Source organism: Acartia tonsa, chromosome 12 (assembly GCF_053477335.1).
Source record: "Acartia tonsa isolate MP-2025a chromosome 12, ASM5347733v1, whole genome shotgun sequence".
In the NCBI taxonomy this organism is placed as follows: domain Eukaryota; kingdom Metazoa; phylum Arthropoda; class Copepoda; order Calanoida; family Acartiidae; genus Acartia; species Acartia tonsa.
Window position 1 is genome coordinate 6,663,338 of NC_137271.1, and position 22,454 is coordinate 6,685,791.

Consider the following 22,454-nt stretch of genomic DNA (forward strand, 5'->3'; position numbering starts at 1 on the left):
AACCTGCTAGAGTTTTGAGTAAAAGAATGAGATAAAGTTGTAATAAAACTTTGGGTACCAGTGTACAGTTTACAGTCCAATGACACCTCCCTTCTTTGTTTGCTCATAAATATACATCAAAACGTGATAATACCTAACATTAACCTATTTCTTCTATTAACCAAGTTTGCAATCCAAATATTTCTGGTGAAAACCCCGCGCATTTCTTATATTTGTTAAGTTAAAACAAGTAAATGTAAATAACAAAATGCATAGCTCAAAAAATGTGAAAAGGTTTGCGTCAAAATAGTTTTTAAAAATAAATATATAACAGACGCACTGTTATGTATACATGTATGTATTTATAATGAAATAAAGTAAATGCTCAAATGAGGTAAAAAAGAAATGTAATAATCTTTTAGATTTTTTAATAGACACTGTTTAATTTAATTTTGATATCTATAACTAAATAACGGTCCGACCGCCTTGTATGTTTGATAGCTATTTGTGCTCATTAATGATGGGAATGTTGTCAAAAACGTTTCAGCTTTCTATCTTTTATAGGAGCTGAGTAAATCCCATTTCCCCCGTTACGGACTGACTGACAGACTGACGGACAAAGTGAATTATAGAGTAGCTTCGCTTCTAAAAAAGATTATTTTAAATGATACATTATTTCAGTATTATAGATAGATTTCCATGGATAAAAAAAACTAAACACTAAGTTTATAATTAAAATTTGATGGATTTAATTCATTGATGATTTTTTTGTGTAAAATTGTCCTTAATTCAACATGTAGGGTTGAAATACTATTCTAACACAACGGAAATAAAAACAAAATATTTTTAAATTATGATTTTGCATTTTATAATAGTAGAAAACTGGGTATTATAAGAAATGATACTTGCTTTTTCAGTATGGCTTAAAACCAGTTCTAATCCAGCGGATGTTAATCGGTTTTGTTGCCATACAGGAAATTTATATGTGAAAAATAAAGAAAGTAATTATTTATTGCATCGTATTATAGTCAGCTTTCCGCGGATTTCTTAACTCTCTAACTCTTTAAACTCTCTGTAATACGATGCTATACATAATTTTTCAGTATGGCGTAGAACCGGTTCTAATCCAACGGATAATAATCGGTTTCAAAGCCATACTGGAAAATGGATTATCAATTATTTCAATATAAGTGGAAAACTCTCTGTAATACGATGCTATACATAATTTTTCAGTATGGCGTAGAACTGGTTCTAATCCAGCGAATATTAATCGGTTTTGAAGCCATACTGGAAATTTCGTTTTAACTCGGAAATTGGGTATAGTCCCTCTCATAGCAACGCCCCTTAAGGGGCGTTTCTTCATATTTTCACATTAGCTATTCTCCTGTGAGGGGCTCTAACCCTGCGGGACCAATTGTCTAACCCCACGGGGCAATCACCTAACCCAATATAACCTAACCTAACCTAAAATAACCTATCAAAAGCCATTTTAAAAATACGACCCTTAAAGAGCGTTGCCACGAAAGGGACTATACCCAGGAAATTGTCTACATAATTATAATACATTATTTTTCAGTAGAGTTGGTTAACTCGGAATTGATTTCATGGGATAAGACAATGACCAATAAATTGATGTATACAAAATTACCTCTCCTGAAGTTGTAAACCCAAAGAATAAGAAAACATTATAATAAAACTTTGGGGACTACATAGTTGGATTATATTTAAAATTATTGGCTTTATTACTTAAAACGTTTCATGATGCATATATTTGAGCAAAGGGGGGAGGTGCCATTGGAGGTTAAATCACACTTTTATTCAAAGTTTTATAACCAGTTTAACTTGGTGAGAATTTATAGGATAGCGCTTAATGTAACTAATTGAATTATTTTGAATTTTTATTTTAATATCCACGGAAAGCTGTCCATAATATGATGAAATAATATTTGTTTATCACATCGTATAATAAACAGCCTTCCACGGTTATAAAATATATGTAGAAAACAGATTCAATAAAAAAAACTTCAATAAAAGTACAAAAAGGTTTTGAGTCAACAAATAAGACATCGTATTTATGAAACATTTTGTATAATTCATGGATCTTAAGGGATTAGAAAATGATGATAAATAAAATTACCCCTGTTGTGGATTTAAATTATTAATTGAATTGATTGAAGTTTGAGAACAACTAGTGCAATACCAACCAACCAAAATTCATTAAATTTCCCCAAAGTTTTGTTTATAAAACTTGTATAGTATAAATAGTATAAAACTTTTGGGTACCTTTCTCTCCACTCATTTCGCATAATTGTAATTTACAGTCCAATGTTCCCTCCCTTCCTAGGTATATATCTGCAGGGATGGAATATTTGACGAAAAATTTTATTAACTAATATAATAACATGGGACACAACAAAATAAATATCCAGGAAGGATGGGGACATTGGGCTGTTTATGACACTAGTCCCAAAAGTTTTATAATTAGTTTTCTCGTATTCATTCGAATCCGGTGGATAGGAACCGGTTCTCATCCATACGAAAAAACTATGTCTAGCACCGTATTATATCCAGCTTTCTACGAATATAAAAATGTACCATCATAAGATTTAAACCAGTTTTTTTAGCCGGTGCCTCCGGCACCTTGGGGCTAAAAAAACTAGTTTTAATCTTATAATTGTACATTCTATATCCGCGGAAAGCCATTTATAATACGATGCGAGAAATAACTATTCTTATTCATTGGCTTAACAACATTAAATAAATTTTGATTGGGTGGTTTATTGAGTTGAGAGCCCAAACATATTAACCATTAATTGTAATCTGAAGAAGTCCTAATTTTTGCAAATTATAAAAAGAAATGTACATCAATTTATCGGCTAGTGTCTTATCCCATTGGACCCCTGATAAATATCAAAGAAACGAGGAAGCTCTGAAATAAGAAGGATACTGTTTAAGGACATACTTACATTTTTTTACTTAATTATAGTGTTATAGTGCATAGTTTTAGATCGATAGGACAATTCTAACAAGTTTAAATTAACGAAAAAAAGCTAACCAATGGAAGTAAAAACGGACGGACCGACCTCAATTATAAAAGCTTTGCTTTTATCAATTAATAATCCATTTTCCAGTATGGCTTCGAAACCGATTATTATCCGCTGGACTAGAACCGGTTCTACGCCATACTGAAAAATTATGTAAAGCATTGTATTACAGAAAATTTTCATTGAATATTAAAATAAAAATAATAAAATTAAAACCAGTTTTCTGATAGTAATCCATTTTCCAGTATGGATTCGAAACCAATTATTATCCGCTGGATTAGAACCGGTTCTACGCCATACTGCAAAATTATGTAAAGCATCGCTTTAGAGACAATTTTCCACAAACGGACGGATCGACACCAATTATAAAAGCTTTGCTTTTATCAATTGATAATCCATTTTCCAGTATGGCTTTGAAACCGATTATTATCCGTTGGATTAGAACCGGTTCTACGCCATACTGAAAAATTATGTAAAGCATTGTATTACAGAATATTTTCATTGAATATTAAAATAAAAATAATAAAATTAAAACCAGTTTTCTTAGTCCTGATCTTCGGCTCTAATTAGGACTAAAAAAAACTGATTTTGATATCTGCGGAAAGCTGACTATAATACAATAAATTACTATTCCAGTATGGAAACCGATTAATATCCGCTGGATTAGAACCGTTTCTCAGCCATACTGATCTGTGTATAGCATCGTATAGCTTTGTTTATATTCTTATTTTGTTTTGTTTTGATATCCGCGGAAGGCTGTCTATGATACGATGTAATAAGTAACTAATTAAATCTAATGTCTATACATTTTTTGTTGATTTCATTTCACTTTTTAAAATACATGTAATAAAATAAACTTTATAATAAAAATAGAGTCTTACCTCATTAACAGAACTGTATACCCAGTTTCTTTTCAAAAAAGATTGGTTCAATAAGATGCGTAGATTTATATAACATTACGATTTCCTACAATTTAAATACCTTTCTTAAAAGTAATACTTAATATTTAGAATTGTTTGGAAATGCATTGTTAATAAAGATATAGAATTCACAAGAAAAGGTTTCATAAATAAAAATAACGTTTACTGTAGAAAAGAAATTGCACAGATTTTTAACAAATACATATGTTTCCACCAGGAGTAACCTTGGCCAACTGACGCGACAGCCTGGGTCAGCATGTGTTGACCCATGTTGTACTGGCACGACACACACGCACGCACTTATACACACCATTACAATTGGCATCTAAAATAGATTTGTTATGGGAAGGGAAAAGACAATTGACAAAATAAACTTTACATTAAATTTTTAGAAACCAAATTATGTCTTATGTAGCTTATGATTATTTGTAGAAATATTTTTGTGCTTTCACACAAAGTACTTGTTGAGCACTGATAACTCCTGCCACCTTTTAATTTGTGAGAAAATTTGTAAAACTACCTGGCCCCACCTCATAAAAAAGGGATTTTCAGTGCTCAACCTGGTAGTCTGGGTGAAAGCACCAATATTCTTAAGATGAGCGGGCGTGGTTTTCAGGGAGAGTCAGGACATAAGGCTGTTTATTACACTAGTCTCCAAAGTTTTATGATAATGTATTCTTAATCGTTGGTTTAACAACTTTGGGGACTTTTATTGAATTTTGATTGGTAAATTCATTAGGTATAGCATGCAAACGTTTCAACCAGTAATGGCATTTTTGTATATTGTCATTGGGGATGTACGTCCAATTAACTATTGCCTTATCCCTGGTGGTTAAAATTACCGAAAACTTTTATGCCAACGAATAATGTGAAGTAGTTAACTTGTTAAGAATCTTTGTACATATTTTAATTCAGGGATCTTCGGGGATAAGAAAATTTTGTTTTATCAAAATAACTCTGAAGTACTTTTATTAAGGCAAATCAATTTAATGTAACGTAAATTTTTTATATCTATAACTGTTTTTTTTGGCCAGATAAATTTAAATTTGAAGCGGTTTTTAATACTTTTTAGTAGCGAAGCTACTCTGTAATTCCAAATGTCCGTCTGTCTGTCCATCCGATTGTCCGCCTGTCTGTCTTGTTTGTTCGTCTGTCTGTCCGTCTGTCTGTCTGTCTGTTTGTCTTTTTGTCTGTCTGTTTGTCTTTTTGTCTGTCTGTCTGTCCGTCTGTCTGTCCGTCTGTCTGTTCTTATGCATGTCCGTCTGTCTGCTTGTATTTATGTCCGTCTATCTGTCCGTCTGTGTGTGTGTGTGTGTGTGTGTATGTCTGTCTGTCTTTCTGTCCGTCTGTCTGTACATCTGTCTGCCAGTCCTTTTGTCCGTCTGTCTGTCCTTCTGTCCGTCTGTCTGTCCATCTGTAAGTCTGTCAATCTGTCATTCTGTCTGTCCTTCTGTCTGTCCTTCTGTCTGTCCTTCTGTCTGTCCTTCTGTCTGTCCGTCTGGCTGTCCTTCTGTCTGTCCGTCTGCCTGTCCTTCTGTCTGTCCGTTTGTCTGTCTGTCTGTCCGTTAACTTTTTAATTCTTAATTTTTGGAGGAAAAGTTTGGACATTGCTAGTTTATACATCTCAATCAAGATGTAAATAATGGCGTTTAAAGGTGACCTGGAAAGGACTTGTACCCAAAGCATCACCAAGCCCCCTGTAATCATCACTCTTTTGTATACCAGCAGATACGCCCCTAGAGGCCACTAGATGCATTTGAAGTGGGAAAAAAGGGTAAATTGACCTTCCCCCAAATTTAGTTTTAAAAGAAAAAGTAAAAAAAAAACTTAGGGAGGGGGAAATAATTTTTCTAGGAACTATTTATATTTTGAGAAGTTTGGTACCCTTATGAAATGGTAATAAACCTTCCTAGGACATATGAGAAGATACATTTAAAGAACCATACAGAGAAACAATATCTTTTCAGCTGCTAGCAAAGTTCCTCATTACATACAGACATAGAGACATACAGGGACACAGACAGACATCCTGTTACTTTTATATGAGGATTAGGACAAAAGATTAAGAATTGATTGTTTTCATTTAAATTAGAGAAATTATCTTTTGATTCTTTAAATGGAAAAAAATAGATTTCAACTTTAAAATTTATATACCTAGCTTAATAAATTAGATTCAAAGGTCTGTAGATTTAATTAACTTTGGGATATTGGTGAAGGACGATGGAATATTAATTATCCTTGCCAAACCATTTCATATTTTATGTAAAAATGTATAATAATCAATCTGCCATTGTCCTATCCATTCCAGAATAAGTGTAACGTTGGCTATATATTAAGTGTTACAACACATACATGGAACTTCAAACTTTATATGTTGTTGTCGTGTAATAAAAAGCATTCACTAAACAAAAATAACAAATAAAGTTATGAAACAAATCAGGGATCTAAAGAGATAAGACAATGGCAGATAAATTGATGCACATCCCTAAATAAGTTATCCCTTCTGTAGATTAAAATTAGTGGTTGAATCGTTTATACATTCAACTTAACCCTTAACGGTCGGAGGGGGAGGGGACGCTCCCCCACCCCACCCTCCGTTTTTTTCTATCTCATTTTCTGTGTGTGAAAGATAAAGAGCGTAACTGCGTGACTTTTTAGGCATGAGTATGACACATAACTTGGAGTTGGAATTTTTTTAATATCTCCATGTTGGCGGGCACAGGATGCCAGCGAACATGGCAGGGTCGTCCAGGTGAAGATCAAAATATTTTTTGACTTAAACAAAGCATTTTATCTTGCCAAAATACTAAATATTCTCTAGTAGTACATCCTTATATGAAATACAGGTGTTCAAGTCAATATTAGGTTCCAGGTATGATCCTGCAGGTCCTGATCCTCCAGGTCTACAGAAATCTTGAAAAGGCTCCTGTAGCCGTAATTTTTGACTTTTGACTTTTATAACATTTCTACATATTGTAATAACATTTTATAAAGATTCGCCGCCGTTTTCCCGACGACTGCGGCGGCTTGCAGCTGACAAATACAGCTGCGGCTGCTGAAATTTATATTTGATATTTCTAATATAAAATTTACATGAAGATAAACATTTTCTGCAAAAAATTGTTCTTCTAACTTCCATAATGAGAAAATTACTGACGTTTGTAATTTTTAAGTAAAAAAAGAACCTAAAAACAAAGGTTGTTAAATAAAAGGGTGAAGGAAGCGAAAATTGACTTTGACTTACATAAGGTCGGAAATTCATTATCAAACAGGGGACTTGCACCAAAATTTTTAGCCCTCTTTAATAGGAACTGAGATAATAGGAGGGGGGGCATTGAATGACCTCCCCCCCCACCCCGACCGATAAAGGTGCGGTAATGGGCCCGACTGTTAAGGGTTAATAAACCAATCAAAATTCAGTAAAATTCCCCAAAGCAATCGAATAAGAAAACGTTATTGTAAAACTTGGAGGACTATTGAAATAAACAGCCAATTGTCTCCTCTCTCCCTCTGGAAAAAAAATACTAACCAAGAAAGAATAAAAAGCAAAGCTACTCTATGATTCACTTACTGCCTCACGACATTCAGTCCATAATTTATTTGATTGTCCAGTATGGCTTCAAAATCGATTAATATCCGCCGAATTAGAACCATTTCCCAAACATACTGCTAAATCATGTATTGTATCCAAATATAGACATTTTCTATGAAGAGTAAATTAAAATCCTAATAAAATCATACCAGTCACTTCTTTTGATTATAATAATTGGTTAAAAGTTAGGTCACTACTAGATTGGTACCACCTAATCAAGACATGTGGACCAAAGTGTATATTAATTTATAATGTAAAGAGCTTAGCCAGATGTTTTTAAATTAACGAACAGACTTTCTGATAACGATAATAGAAATGCTTCGCTTACCAAGTTTTATTTATGTTACAGGAATCATTACCCGAAGTTTGAAATCTATAACATGATAACATTTATTAATTAACAGAAGTTATACATAAACTTCGCAAGGGATTGAACAATGAAAAATTTATTTTGGGTATAGTCCCTTTCACGTCAACGCCTCTTAAGGGGCGATTAGTCATATTTTCACAGTAGCTTTTGAGAGGTTAAGTTAGATAAGGTGATTGCCCTTGGCTAGGTGCTCGGAACTTGGCCCCCTAGCCTAAAACCTAACCTAACCTATGTTACTTTTTAGTAGCGAAGCTACTCTATTATTCACAATGACCATCCGTCTGTGATTAATGAATTGGGGGAAACGTGATTTTCTCGGCTCCTATAAAAGATAGAGAGCTGAAATATTTTGACAACATTCCTATCACGAAGGAGCACAATTAACTATAAAACATCAATGGCGGTCGGACTGCTTTTTAGCAGGTTTTAGGCTATTTTTTATACATTCTAAATTTTCCCCATATCTTTGGTGTTTATAGTCCGATTTTCAAAGTTTTTTCAGTTAAAGATATCAAACTTAAATTTCCCGTCATTTGAAGAAAACAACATTGACGGTCAGACTGCATTTTTGCAGGTTTTTGGCTATTTTCATATTTTTCACATTTTCCCCATATCTTTGGTGTTTATGGTCCGATTTTCGATTTTTTTTCAGTTAAAGATATCAAAATTAAATATCCTGTTGTTTGAAGAAAACAACAATGACAGTCAGACTGCCTTTTTGCAGGTTTTTGGCTATTTTTACATTTTTCACATTTTTATTCATATCTTTGGTGTTTATGGTCCAATTTTCAAAAAAATTTCAGTTAAAGATATTAAAATCAAATTTTTGCCATTTGAAGAAAAGAAACAATGGAGGCAAAACTGCCTTTTAGCAGGTTTTTGGCTATTTTTATATGTTTGACATATTTCCGCATTTTTGTGATATTTTTGGTCCAATTTTAAAACTTTTTTGCATTAACAGTTTCAAAATATTTTTTCCTATTGTTATGTACATCTAGTATGTAATTTACTTTAACCATCTTCATCATACAAAATAAAACAAGGTTTCATGTTTATTTTCTCCAACAAATCTATTCTTGATTTTAACAAATACACTACTACTACTGTCTTAACCATAACACTTTGGTTAAGTGTGACTTCCGAATTTGCGGGAAGTTCTAGAGATCTTAGTCTTTTGTCTTAACCATAACACTTTGGTTAAGTGTGACTTCCGAATTTGCGGGAAGTTCTAGAGATCTTAGTCTTTCAAGGCAAAACCCCCAATACCAGGACCATCAAGTTCAACAGCAGGTTTGAGTATAGATTTATTGACACAAACTATTTCAAAGTCCTGAAATTACAAGATCAATTAATAAACAGAATAAAATATTACTCGTTAACTTAAAACTTTGAGCACTAAAAAAAATCTTTTTTTCTTATGGTTAAAGAATCTTTGGGTACTTTGGCTTTAAAGGAAAATTATTTGGTTTATAGACCATTGTTAAATGCATAAAAATAAGCACATAAAAATTACTAAAACATAATATTTGAATCATAATAAAGTTTCTTGTGTAGCTGGCTAGAGCCTTAAAACTTAATAAATCCGTCCTATATGCCATACAATTATATATGAAAACAAATAAAAAACTACCTGAAGTTCTTTAGGTTTAAGCACCTGGCATACTAGGGTTATACACGCACTCTGAGACCAATGTTAGGCCCGACTCAATTCTCCGAATGTCTTTATCCACACACATATTAATCAGAAGTGGCGTGGCGTCACCAAAACATAAACATTCTTAAAATGCCGCAACTCTTTAGGAAAGTTAAGCAAAGACGACATTTTTTCTGGACTGGAAATATGGGATAAGGAAATTAATTTCGATCTTGATAAACACAAAGCTTTCATGAAAAGAGGTTGAGACAACTACGTATTCCCATCCATATTTTTTTGTGCTTTGCTACTTATGGATGTTGTCATCCTTGTTAAAATGACAATTTAAAAGAAATTTAACAAAAATTGCAAAATTTGGCAAATAAGCCAAAAAAGCATTTATTGTGATTGATTGCCTATAAGTAATTTATCAAAAAATTGCATGGTTTGGTATGTAAGCCAAATAAGCAATAATTTTCATTGATTGTCTATAAAAATTCATCAAAAAATTGCATGGTTTGGTATATAAGCCAAATAAGCAATAATTTTCATTGATTACTTATAAGTAGTTTGTCAAAAACAGGCATGATTTGGTATATAAGCCAAATAAGCGAAAATTTTCATTAATTGCTTATAAGTAATTTATCAAAAAATTGCATTATTTGGTATATAAGCCAAATAAGCAATAATTTTCATTGATTGCTTATAAGTAATTTATAAAAAAATAGCATGATTTGGTATATAAGCCAAATAAGCATTAAATGTGATTGATTGCTTATAAGTAATTTATCAAAAAATTGCATGATTTGGTATATAAGCCAAATAAGCAATAATTTTCATTGATTACTTATAAGTAGTTTGTCAAAAAAAGGCATGATCAGATATATAAGCCAAATAAGCAATAAATGTGATTGATTGCTTATAAGTAATTTATCAAAAAATTGCATTATTTGGTATATAAGCCAAATAAGCAATAATTTTCATTGATTGCTTATAAGTAATTTATCAAAAAATAGCATGATTTGGTATATAAGCCAAATAAGCATTAAATGTGATTGATTGCTTATAAGTCATTTATCAAAAAATTGCATGATTTGGTATATAAGCCAAATAAGCATTTATTGGGATTGATTTCTTATAAGTAATTTATTTTTAAAATGCATGATTTTGCTTATATAAGTTGAAGTGAAGAAAAGGAGGAGGAGTAAAAATTAATCCCTTCCTTCCTGTAAGCAGTTTATGAAAAAAAGAGAAGATTTGGCTTATATAAGCCAAATTATTAAAAGCCTTTCATTGATTGCTCATAAGTAATTTAACAAAAAATAGCATGATTTGGCATGTAAGCCAAATAAGTCAAAATATTCATTGATTACTTATAAGTAATTTATAAAATATAGTATGATTTGGAATAAAAGCCAAATAAGCAAAAATATTGATTGTTTCTAATATGCCTTAAAGAAAATAGTTAACCATCTCGGAGGGACATACAGACCAATTTTTTAATCCGTTGGATTAGAACCAGATCTCAGCAATACAAAGAAATGTATTTGTTTTATATCCATTTTTCTACGAAAAGACTGATTATTAACTTAAACTTTTACATTTTTATAACTGCAGAAAGCTGTTAATAATACAATGTGATTACTATCTATTTCAGTATTGCTTCAAACCCAATTAATATCCGGTGGATTAGAACCGGTTCTTAGCTATACTGAAAATTTATGCATTGTATTGTACTACAGACAATTTTCCGTGAATATTAAAATAAAAATCATAATAGTGTGTTATACAAGTGTTATTAGCACCCCATGAAATTATTTTCAATTTGTTTCATCATAATCAAAATTAAAATGTGGGCTGATAAAACAAAGAAACTATTGTTTTATACATCAAATCATGCAATATTTTGATAGATTACTTATAAGCAATCAATCACAATAAATGCTTATTTGGCTTATATACTAAATCATACAATTTTTTGATAAATTACTTACAAGCAATCAATGAAAATGATTGCTTATTTGGCTTATATACCAAATCATGCAATTTTTTGATAAATTACTTATAAGCAATCAATCACATTTAATGCTTATTTGGCTTATATACCAAATCATGCTATTTTTTTATAAATTACTTATAAGCAATCAATGAAAATTATTGCTTATTTGGCTTATATACCAAATAATGCAATTTTTTGATAAATTACTTATAAGCAATTAATGAAAATTTTCGCTTATTTGGCTTATATACCAAATCATGCCTGTTTTTGACAAACTACTTATAAGTAATCAATGAAAATTATTGCTTATTTGGCTTATATACCAAACCATGCAATTTTTTGATGAATTTTTTATAGACAATCAATGAAAATTATTGCTTATTTGGCTTATATACCAAACCATGCAATTTTTTGATAAATTACTTATAGGCAATCAATCACAATAAATGCTTTTTTGGCTTATTTGCCAAATTTTGCAATTTTTGTTAAATTTCTTTTAAATTGTCATTTTAACAAGGATGACAACATCCATAAGTAGCAAAGCACAAAAAAATATGGATGGGAATACGTAGTTGTCTCAACCTCTTTTCATGGAAGCTTTGTGTTTATCAAGATCGAAATTAATTTTTTTGATATATTACTTATAAGCAATCAATGAAAATGCTAATTACTTATAAGTAATCAATCACAATAAATGCTTATTTGGCTTATATACCAAATCATGCAATTTTTTGATAGATTACTTATAAGCAATCAATCACAATAAATGCTTATTTGGCTTATATACCAAATCATGCAATTTTTTGATAGATTACTTATAAGCAATCAATCACATTTATTGCTTATTTTGCTTATATACCAAATCATACATTTTTTGATAGATTACTTATAAGCAATCAATCACAATAAATGCTTATTTGGCTTATATACCAAATCATCCAATTTGTTGATAAATTACTTACAAGCAATCAATCACAATAAATGCTTGTTTGGCTTATATACCAAATCATGCAATTTTTTGATAAATTATTTATAAGTAATCAATCACATTTGTTGCTTATTTGGCTTATATCAGCCAAATCTTCTCTTTTTTTCATAAACTGCTTACAGGAAGGAAGGGATTAATTATTACTCCTCCTTCTTTTTCTTCACTTCAACTTATATAAGCCACTTTTACTGTAAATGACTGAGTATTTATTTACTCCACCCTCTTTTATCTCACAAGTAAGACCAAATTGTTGTAGAATGCTGATATAAGTAAGCAATTAGTATTCTTTATGGCTTATCAGTAATTTACCACAAAAATGGCACAATGGCACATTTAAGTAAGCCAAAAAAAATGTTAATTGCTTACTTACACGTTTTGAGATTACTAGGGGTCCTTTTCGTGGCAATGCCTCTTAAGGGGCATTTCGTTGTATTTTTACAGTAGATTTTCTCCTATTTCTAGCCCCTGCGGGGTAATCCCCTTACCTAACCCAAAAAACCTATAAAAAAATACTGTGAAAATATGACGTAACACCCCTTAAGAGGCGTTGTCACGAAAGGGACTATACCCAAAGTATTAATTTTAATGAACATACAAAAAGTTTTTTTTTCATGACAGCTCTGTCAGTTACGTGGTTGAAATAATTCAAGTTTAGTCATTGCAATGCTAATAGAAATCGGTTATGATTTATGAATAAGATAATCAAATTAAAGATTCTAAACAATCTTGTAGTACAAAGTAGATTCATGTCTGTTCGTCCGTCCGCCTCTCCCTGAAAATCTCGGTAACAACTGAACCGATTGGATTCAAATCTACTGGTCCTGGGATGGTTGCTGGCTATTTTTTTAGGGGGTGGGACACTCCTAACCCCCCAAAAAACAAACCCCCACCCCTAAATTTTTTTTTTATGTTCCAATTTTTTTCCTTTTTTTAGGTAGGTACCTATTTTATTACCTTATCTCTTGAAATTTGATTTTATTTGGTAAGCTTCGCTTTTATGGTGGTTTAAATTCACTATTAGGCTTAAAATTTAAAAGTATTTTGCTTATATAATCTAAACAGAATATGAAATGTTACCTTTTTCTTCAGAACACCAATTCTCATCTAATAATATTCAAAATTAGGTTTGCAATGTTCAAATTTATTGTTTTTAATTTTTTTATTAAATCTAAATTACACAAAAATAGCAAAATAAACAATAATAATCTTTGGTTGACAAAGCATGAACATGGAAGAACAATAATTTAGATACATTTATTTATCTTGCATGTTATTTGAAATTGTGTGAATTAAATCAAAATTGTTTTATTCTACTTCAATATTTACTTTACTCCTATTATAGATAATCAATCCTTATAATAAAGTAACAGGATGTCTCTCTGTTTGTATGTTTGTGCAGAATGATCTCATATGTCCCGGGAAGGTTTATAAACATTTTAGGCGAGGGTACGACCACCCTGCCCAGAGAAATCGACAAAAAAAACCGCCGCCCTGCGGACATTTTTGAATTCGCTAAAAACAATATAACTAACAACAACTATTTTTGGTAAATAGCTGACTTTTGAAATAGAAACAATTTTACGTGTCCTTAGAGGCATAGGGGCGTAGCCGTTAGTATTATATAATGTATGCAACTCAAATAATATTGTTAAATCTAACAGAGAAGAATTAAGATTTGTACAAAGTGGAAAAGATATATGAAATAAATATAAAGAAATACTTACTTATCCCGACTAAACCAGCAAAACAATTCCAAAAACCATGACAATTGCCTAAATTTAAACAAAAATTACAGAGTAGCTTATTATCTAAAAAGGATGACAACATCCATAAGTAGCGAAGCTCAAACATTATGAATATACATCTGGGAAATATGTATGATTGTCTTTTGAAGCATTAAGCTCATAAGAAAAACGTTAAAATAAAAATTTGTTTTAGCTCCCCAACCAATAGTAAGTCTTTACATAACTTGGTCAAAATATTTAGAATAATGACTATTTTAGTCACTAAAAATTCCACCCGTTTATCTTGAACAGGAGTTAAGAAAATCATAAAACTTTAAAAACTAGGAATTGATCTAGCACCCCAACCAATAAGGGTATCGTAATATAACTTGATGGAAATATGTAGAGTTTAAATTTCTTAAATCCCTGAAAATTTCAGCTGTCTATCTTGTATAGGGATCGAAAAAATCATGAAAACCTAAAAATCTAGGAATCAATCTAGCACCCCAACCTATAAAGGTATCTTAATTTGATTAAAATATGTAGAATTTGGACAGGAAAATTACAAACACGTAAAAATCCAGGAATCGATCTTGCACCCCAATTAATAGACAGACGGACAAAACAATGTATAGATTAGATGCGCATATGTCCTAGTAATCTTCACTAAAAATTTCAGCTGTCTATCTCTAATAGGAGCCGAGAAAATCCCGTTTCCCCCATAGCGTAACTGACTGACTGAAGGACGGACAGACAAGGTGAACTATAGAGTAGCTTCGCTTCTTAAAAAAGACAAAAAATGTTGGTTTGCCCTTCTCTTACCTTTGGGTGTAAGGGAATGAATGTAAGCTATAGCCAAACCAAGGCATTTATGAAACTATTCTGCAAAGCAATTCCTGAGATCTTAAGCTTTATACAGAAATCTACTACTTAATTTTAAAGGATACTGCCTAACAACAAGGAAAAAAAAAAGAAAGTTAAAGTTTAAACAGATGAAACTAAGTAAACTCACATGGAATGGGAAACCAATCAGATCCTCCATCTGTAAAACCAGTGCAGTTTCCATTCGTAGGTAAATCACAATTTTCATCTAAAAACATAAAAATACAGGGTAATTAATGAGAAATGTCTTTTTTAATAAACTTAATCATGCATAGAAAATAAAACAATTTCTGTGCTACATATAGTATATTAGCTACGTGGTAAAATGTTTTAACTTTCTTAAAACTTTTCAACCTTTTACTCACATTTTACAACGTAGCCCCTAAATTACAAATAGCACAAAAATAGTACTTACATTTCCAAAAACTAGAGTTTATGACCATTCTAACGATGTGCATAACATTTTTCTACTATTAATACAATCAAGATTTATTAAAGACTCCAAAAGTTTTAAAAAGTTATCTAATAAGAAAATATGTTTATTTAACTTTAGGGCCTAATGTCCTCTCTATCCCCGGTGAAAGTATAGCATAAAATTATAAGCCCAAAAATGCCTAAGGCACAGGCAAAAAAAATGTTTTAATCTTAAGATTGTATATCTAATATTCGCATAAAACTAAATAAAATGCAATGCTAGACATAATTTTTTCGTATGGATGAGAAACGGTTCTAATCCACTGGATATTAATCGGTTTCAAATGAATGCGAGAAAATGTTTTACCTGTGTTGCAGATATCCATTGGAGCTTCAGCTTCATCCAAACACGATCCTGCAAGCCTCACATCTATGTATCAAAAAATTATACAAACATATTAAATGTTTCAATTGTAAATAATTAGGACATATAAAGTCTAAAAAAATGATTTATTACTGTTATTGTCTTGTTTTTGTATTTTCAATGAAGATTTGGCCCAAATGTATTAAAATACATAAAACCTATAGAATTAATTCCGACAAGAAGCGCAGTGTTTTACAATTCTTTCAAAATATAGATGAACGAACATGCCCAAATTGTATAGTATGTGATGTAATCATCCGATTGATCTGATTTTTGGAGTACTGATTCCTATAACAATAAGATACAATTTTACAAGCTAAGTATCTCTATAATCAAGTTCTAAAATTGTCAGTATGTATAAGAAATATTGTTACATCGTTCTTGTCCATGATCTGGTCGGCAGCTGTCTGTCTGAAGCATTCCACCCTCACACCACCAAACTTTCTGACAATCACCTTTTAAATACAAATTATAAAGAGAATAGTAGCTTCAATTGCGTCACGTTGTGAAGATTTCAGTCAAATGCCCTTAAAAGGTCAAACTGTTTTAAATAATCGTTTAATTATATACTATGTTTTTGGTCAACATTAAGACCAGTTAGACTTAAAAAGCGCATTTGACTGGAAGCTTGCTTACAATTCAACGCAATATTTCCAAAGCTATGTATTCCCTTAATTGATTGTTAAAATATTAGATCTTGAATGATTGAGACACTATCAAATCTTTGTGTAATTATTAAGGGATCTGTAGGGATACGAAAAAGATTGCTAAATTGATCCCCTATGATTATAAATAAAATTAATTGTTTAAAATTTTTAATGTTTTTGAGCCAATGAATAATGGACCAATATGGTTCTCCTTGACAATAAAGCTTGGTATAGGTCATTAAAAGTTTTATAACTATTTTGGGGGGATAATTGATTTATAACTCTTACATGGCCATCTGTTGAAGATTGTATAAACTTCATTGTCTTCAACATTTTGGCAATCAGCATCAGTAGGCTCCTTACAGTACTCAGAACCTGAATTTTTAAAATCAAATTCATATCTAAAGATTCCGTATTATCCTCTAATGATTTTTTTTCAATTTTGAAAATTTTGGTACCCCTCCAACAGAACTTTATGCTCTGGCCGCGGCGCTTGGCCCCTTAGCTTGTCCAGCCATAGTGCTCGTCCCCCTAGCCTGTTTAGCCGCAGGCGCTCGGCCCTCTAGCCTATAATCTAACCTAAGAGGATAATGCAAAAGATTCAAAAACGTTAGATTATAAAGAACACTAGCGGATACGCCCCCTAGAAGCCTCTAGGGGAACCTAAGGTGGGAGTGTGAAAAGTCGAACCCCCCCACTTTTCAATTAAATTTTTTAAAAGAAAAAGTAAAAAAAATATTTTTTGAGGGGTAGGGTCATTTTTTATTGGAAGGGTGGAGATACCATCCCCCAAAATACTTACTGCAAAGAACTTCCATAACGGTTCAGCAGTTAGCGAGATCCTTCGCTACAGACAAAAAAAGCTTACTACTTTATATTATAGGAGGATAATTGTATCTGTACTTGATTATGATATCTTTCTGCAAGGACTTCCAATTAAGAAAAATGGGTTGCTACTCCTGCCCACCTTAAAAAAAAACTGTGAAACACATGGTTCACAGCCCTTAGTTTTAAAAAGTCAGATATATTTTAAAAGCGAATGTTTTCTATAATTAGTCTGTCCGTCCGTCCGTACGCAATGGACAACTCTTCTTGTTAATTTAGGCATGTTAGAATTATCCTATTGATTTCAAACTTGTGATTCCTATAAATGTAAGTATGTCCTTAAACAATATCCTATATTTAATCAGTTTTTACTTCAATTTTGTTTCGTTCAACATTTTTTACATTTATATTCTGATTATTCAGTTCTGACACTCTACAAGTGTTAATGTTAGTTTGTCCTACCGTCTCAGAGCTTTGCTTTTATAGATGTTGTCATCCTTGTTTTTACATAAATATGAGGGGTTTAACCACCACCCCTAATATTGCTTTACAAAGCCCCTTGTTTATGTAAATTTGCTTCTAAAGGGTGTGCAAAAAAAATGCAGACATTTTTAACATTTAGATTGCGCGGCTTGTGTTAATAGTAGGAAAAAGTTATGCATATTATTAGAACCGCCATGAAGTCTTTTTTTTTGAAATATAAAAACGATTCCTGTGCTATGTATAATTAGGCAGCTATGTGTTAAAATGTCCCAACTGCCTTAAAACTTGACTTGCGAGTAAATCATTAAAGATTATAATAACGTTGGGCTGGGGGCCGTGGACATGAAGAGTCTCACGGCAAGGGTCCAGACGAATCCGATATTGACGTCCACCCTCGCGCCCCTCCTTTCCTCCACGATTGCGCTCTTGAGACATCTTTCAAGAGATAAATAGTACACAAATGAACTTGTAAGAATTAAAGAATTAACTTGTTTTATTTGGGGTCAACGAATGACTAATAATTTTAAGATGAATTCTTTAAGGCACCGATATCTTGGCAACAGTAAAGAAACACCCCCAATAATAGAGTTCTTTAATTACTTCCCTTTTTACCACTTCCGGGAAATAGACCTCCCCTAATTTGACTAATTATTCCTTACGCCCATTTTTATTTCTATTTTATTTATTCATTACATATTCTAATGCAATGTTTGTACTAATCAAAAGTGACCTGTCACGTCGGAGGGAAATACATAAAGGGGTGATGATTTCATGCATTCTCTTATATTCCCCAAACCACCTGCAGCATAACTTCTTCCTAAATCAGTCTCTCCTTTTATCAATACAACTCTCTTCCTCTTTACTCCCCCCTTTTTCTCCTGCGCAATTTCACCACCTAACCAACCCAAATTTTTTCTTTGAAATTCTCCGACACTTCTCTCACCACATCTTACACCCTTTTTTCGAGCACCGACAAAGATCTAGAATAAACACCAACATCTCGGGACACGAATCATTATTACCACAAACAACAGACGTTCTTTACATATTATAAATCTGCAAGAGTCAACAATTAAGTCAATCGTTTTTCCGTATCTAGATCTCTGCGCATACCCCTTCCCCAGCACTATTCATCATAAATTTAGTGTATCAACAATATAATTCTGGGAATTATTAAAATGATTGATAACACGTGTACTTAAACTTTCAACTAATTCATCTAAATACAAACTTTAATTATTTTTTGCAATTTATTATTTATTATTTTCGCAATTTACTTACTTACTTATTTATTTAATGTTTACTTAATATTTAATATCCTTAATTAGAGCTACGTCACACAAGTTTCTCCGTAAATTTAAACAATTTAAACATAGATTTAACAGCAAATCATATTCTGATTTTTAAATCTTTCATTCGAAATTATAAGACTACAAACGTAACTGCCTAATCTTAATTTTTATTTTAATAATTTTAATTCTATTAATTTCTTACTATTATAGGCTTTGGTTTATCTCTAGCATTAGTAAATCTACATAATTTTTTCTTTAACATTACCTTAGATATGTATCAATATTGCTTCTGGACAAATACTTATCTATTTAGTTACTTTTACCTAACTACTTAATCATAAATATACTTATTAATTCTTGCTGTATCGCAACTACATCCCACTCCCAACCCCCCGGGGCACCCGTCGCCCTCTCGAGTGATCCCCCCCCACACCTAGGATCTCGTATCTCTCTTTGATGCTTGGGTCTGCCTCACGGGGCTTTCTCAGGATAAGGACAGGCATACGAGTGAACTAACGAATACAGCCGTCGGTCTTACGGGGTCACAATCACTGAGCGTGATTGAGGGAAGACAAATACTGTCCTCCCTTACGACGTATACTGTAGAAATTCTGGGTAGCAAACATGCAAATATACTAAATAATTCATGATTATCTTGTCTTTAATATATATATCAAGTATATCAAATTGTATTCGTAATAAGGGACTGACCCTCACTAACCTGAGTGCCATTCCCTTAATAGTCGCTGGACTATATTATTAAACATGCAATATTGTACCATTACAGAATTTTGAAATACATTATTATTATTATTATTATTATAAAAAATATGTACCTTTTTAAAATTCAAATTGCGCAGCTTGTGTTAATAGTAGAACAACGTTATGCATACCGTTAGAACCGCTATGAAGTCTATTTTATGGAAATATAAGAGCCATTGCTGTGCTACTTATAGTTTAGGAGCTACGTAGTAGAATGTCCCAACTGACTTAAAACTTGACTTGCGAGTAAATCATTAAAGATAATAAAAAGGGTGTGTAAAAATGCGGACACTTTTAAAATTCAAACTGCTCATCTTGTGTAAATAGTAGAAAAATGCTATGTATATCGTTAGAACCGCCATAAGCTCTATTTTTTGGAAATATAAGTATGATTTTTGTGCTATTTTTAGTTTAGGAGCTGTATTGATAAATGTGAGAAAAGTGGAAATTTTTTTTTTTTTGTGGGGGGGGGGTTTAAGTCAGTTGGGACATTCTACCACATAGCTCATAAATTATACGTAGCACATGAATGGTTCCTATATTTCCAAAAAATAGAGTTTATAGCAATTCCATAGGTATGCAAAACATTTTTCTACCATTAAGACAAGCAGAGCAATTAGAATTTTAAAAATGTACGTGTTTTTATTTGCATACCCTTTAATATCCAAAAAAATAAAAGCTAGTAAATTGAAAATAGACGTCGTCAAACTAAAAGTTTAATTCTTAACCTTTAATTTAATTTTTAATAATTTACTCGCAAGTCAAAATTTAAGCCAGTTGGTACATTTTACCACATAGCTTCTAAACTATACAAAGCACAGGAATCGTTTTTATATTTCCAAAAAATAGACTTCATAGCGGTTCTAATGGTATGCATAACGTTTTTCTACTATTAACACAAGCCGCGCAATCTAAATTTTAAAAATGTCCGCATTTTATTTGCACACCCTTTAATATCCAAAAAAATAAAAGCTAGTAAATTGAAAATAGACGTCGTCAAACTAAAAGTACATACTGTTTCATATTCCTGTGCTACAAATAATCTAGAAGCTAGGTGGTAAAATAACCCAAACTTTACTCGTCAAGTTTTAAGTCAGTTGGGACATTTTAACACGTAGCTGCCTAATTATACGTAGCAGAGGAATCGTTTTTATATTTAAAAAAAAAATAGCGGTTCTAACGGTATGAAAAGCATTTTTCTTGTATTAACGCGCAATTAACAAGTATTAACAAGTCGCGCAATTTGAATTTTAAAAATCTACGCATTTTTTTTGCACATCTTTAGATAATCTTATTTGCTTTTCTGATAATTTTTTCACAAATATAAAATAGTTTCCAATGATGACAATGGAATTAACACTAATGGAAAATTAAATTTTATGAAACATTATCTGAAAAAACCTTAAAAAATTAGAGAAAGAAACATTTCATAGATTACATGAATTTTTTTGGGGTAAAATAAAGTACCACAAGAAGGCAAAATTTTACCTGATTTTTTTTTAATAATTTTAAAATCTTAACAAAAGGTGTTGCCCCCCCCCCTTCGTCTATTAAAGGTTAGGACTTGTACCTGCTACAAAAGCAAATAACAGTATTATGAAGTACATTGTAGCCATCTTGAATGGATAAATAATAACTAATTATCTTACTAGAACATAGTATTTCTTAAATATTTTCTTTATCTCTTGTGTGTGCTGTTAATTATTATACTATTACTCATCAAGGATAATAATAGTTATGTCTTGCATCGTATTATAAACAGCTTTCCGCGGTTATAAAATGTACAGTTATAAAATTAAAACCAGTTTTTTAGCCCTGAGATGCCGAAGGCACGGGCTAAAAAACTGATTTTAATCTTATGATTGTACATTTTTATATTCGTAGAAAACTGAATTTAATAAGATGCTAGACATAATTTTTTTGTATGGATGAGAACCGGTTCTAATCCACCGGAAATTAATCGGTTTCGAATAAATACTTCTGTAATGCTAATTATTTTAAAAGCAAAGCCAAACAAAAATCATAACATAGACAAAAAGAAAAATTTAGATCAAATTAATTATAAGCCTACAGGGAGTTTGGTATTGACATACTTACATAAATAAAGATGCTTTGCTTAAAGTAAATAATTTAAAATTAATAAAAAGTAAGATAATATTAATGTTCAAAATAAGTAACGAAAAAGAATAAATATACTTTTAAAAAATAAATTAAGAGACTTGTATCTAAAACATCTTAATAAAAAAAGTAAGGAAAGACCTACCCTAATTGTAAAAAAAACTTTGCTCTTAAGAATAAATATTGTTGAAACAAATCATATGAAAATTCCTGAAGAATTTAACAAGAACAACATCTTCCCAAAGCTTATAATTATAAAAATTGCAGACAAAATGACAAATAAAAAGAAAATTTAGTTCAAGGGATATAAATTAAAACATCTATCTTCCAATGCAGCCGAGTAAATCACAATAACTCC

At 31.5% G+C, this 22,454-nt stretch overlaps 1 protein-coding gene across 1 annotated transcript in view; it reads right to left on the bottom strand.

Annotated features, from left to right (window-relative positions):
• Positions 1–21,627, bottom strand: part of LOC145333670 (uncharacterized) — a 33,715-nt gene extending 12,088 nt beyond the window's left edge. Inside the window, exons 1-7 of the mRNA XM_080178878.1 lie at positions 21,549–21,627; positions 16,905–16,991; positions 16,344–16,424; positions 15,913–15,975; positions 15,262–15,339; positions 14,250–14,297; positions 13,603–13,629 (exon numbers count right to left, since the gene is read on the bottom strand). Coding sequence (XP_080035004.1) covers positions 13,603–13,629; positions 14,250–14,297; positions 15,262–15,339; positions 15,913–15,975; positions 16,344–16,424; positions 16,905–16,991; positions 21,549–21,594 — 430 coding nt within the window. The 5' untranslated portion in view covers positions 21,595–21,627. The remainder of the gene's footprint in view (positions 1–13,602; positions 13,630–14,249; positions 14,298–15,261; positions 15,340–15,912; positions 15,976–16,343; positions 16,425–16,904; positions 16,992–21,548) is intronic.
• Between the last annotated feature and the right edge of the window lie 827 nt (positions 21,628–22,454).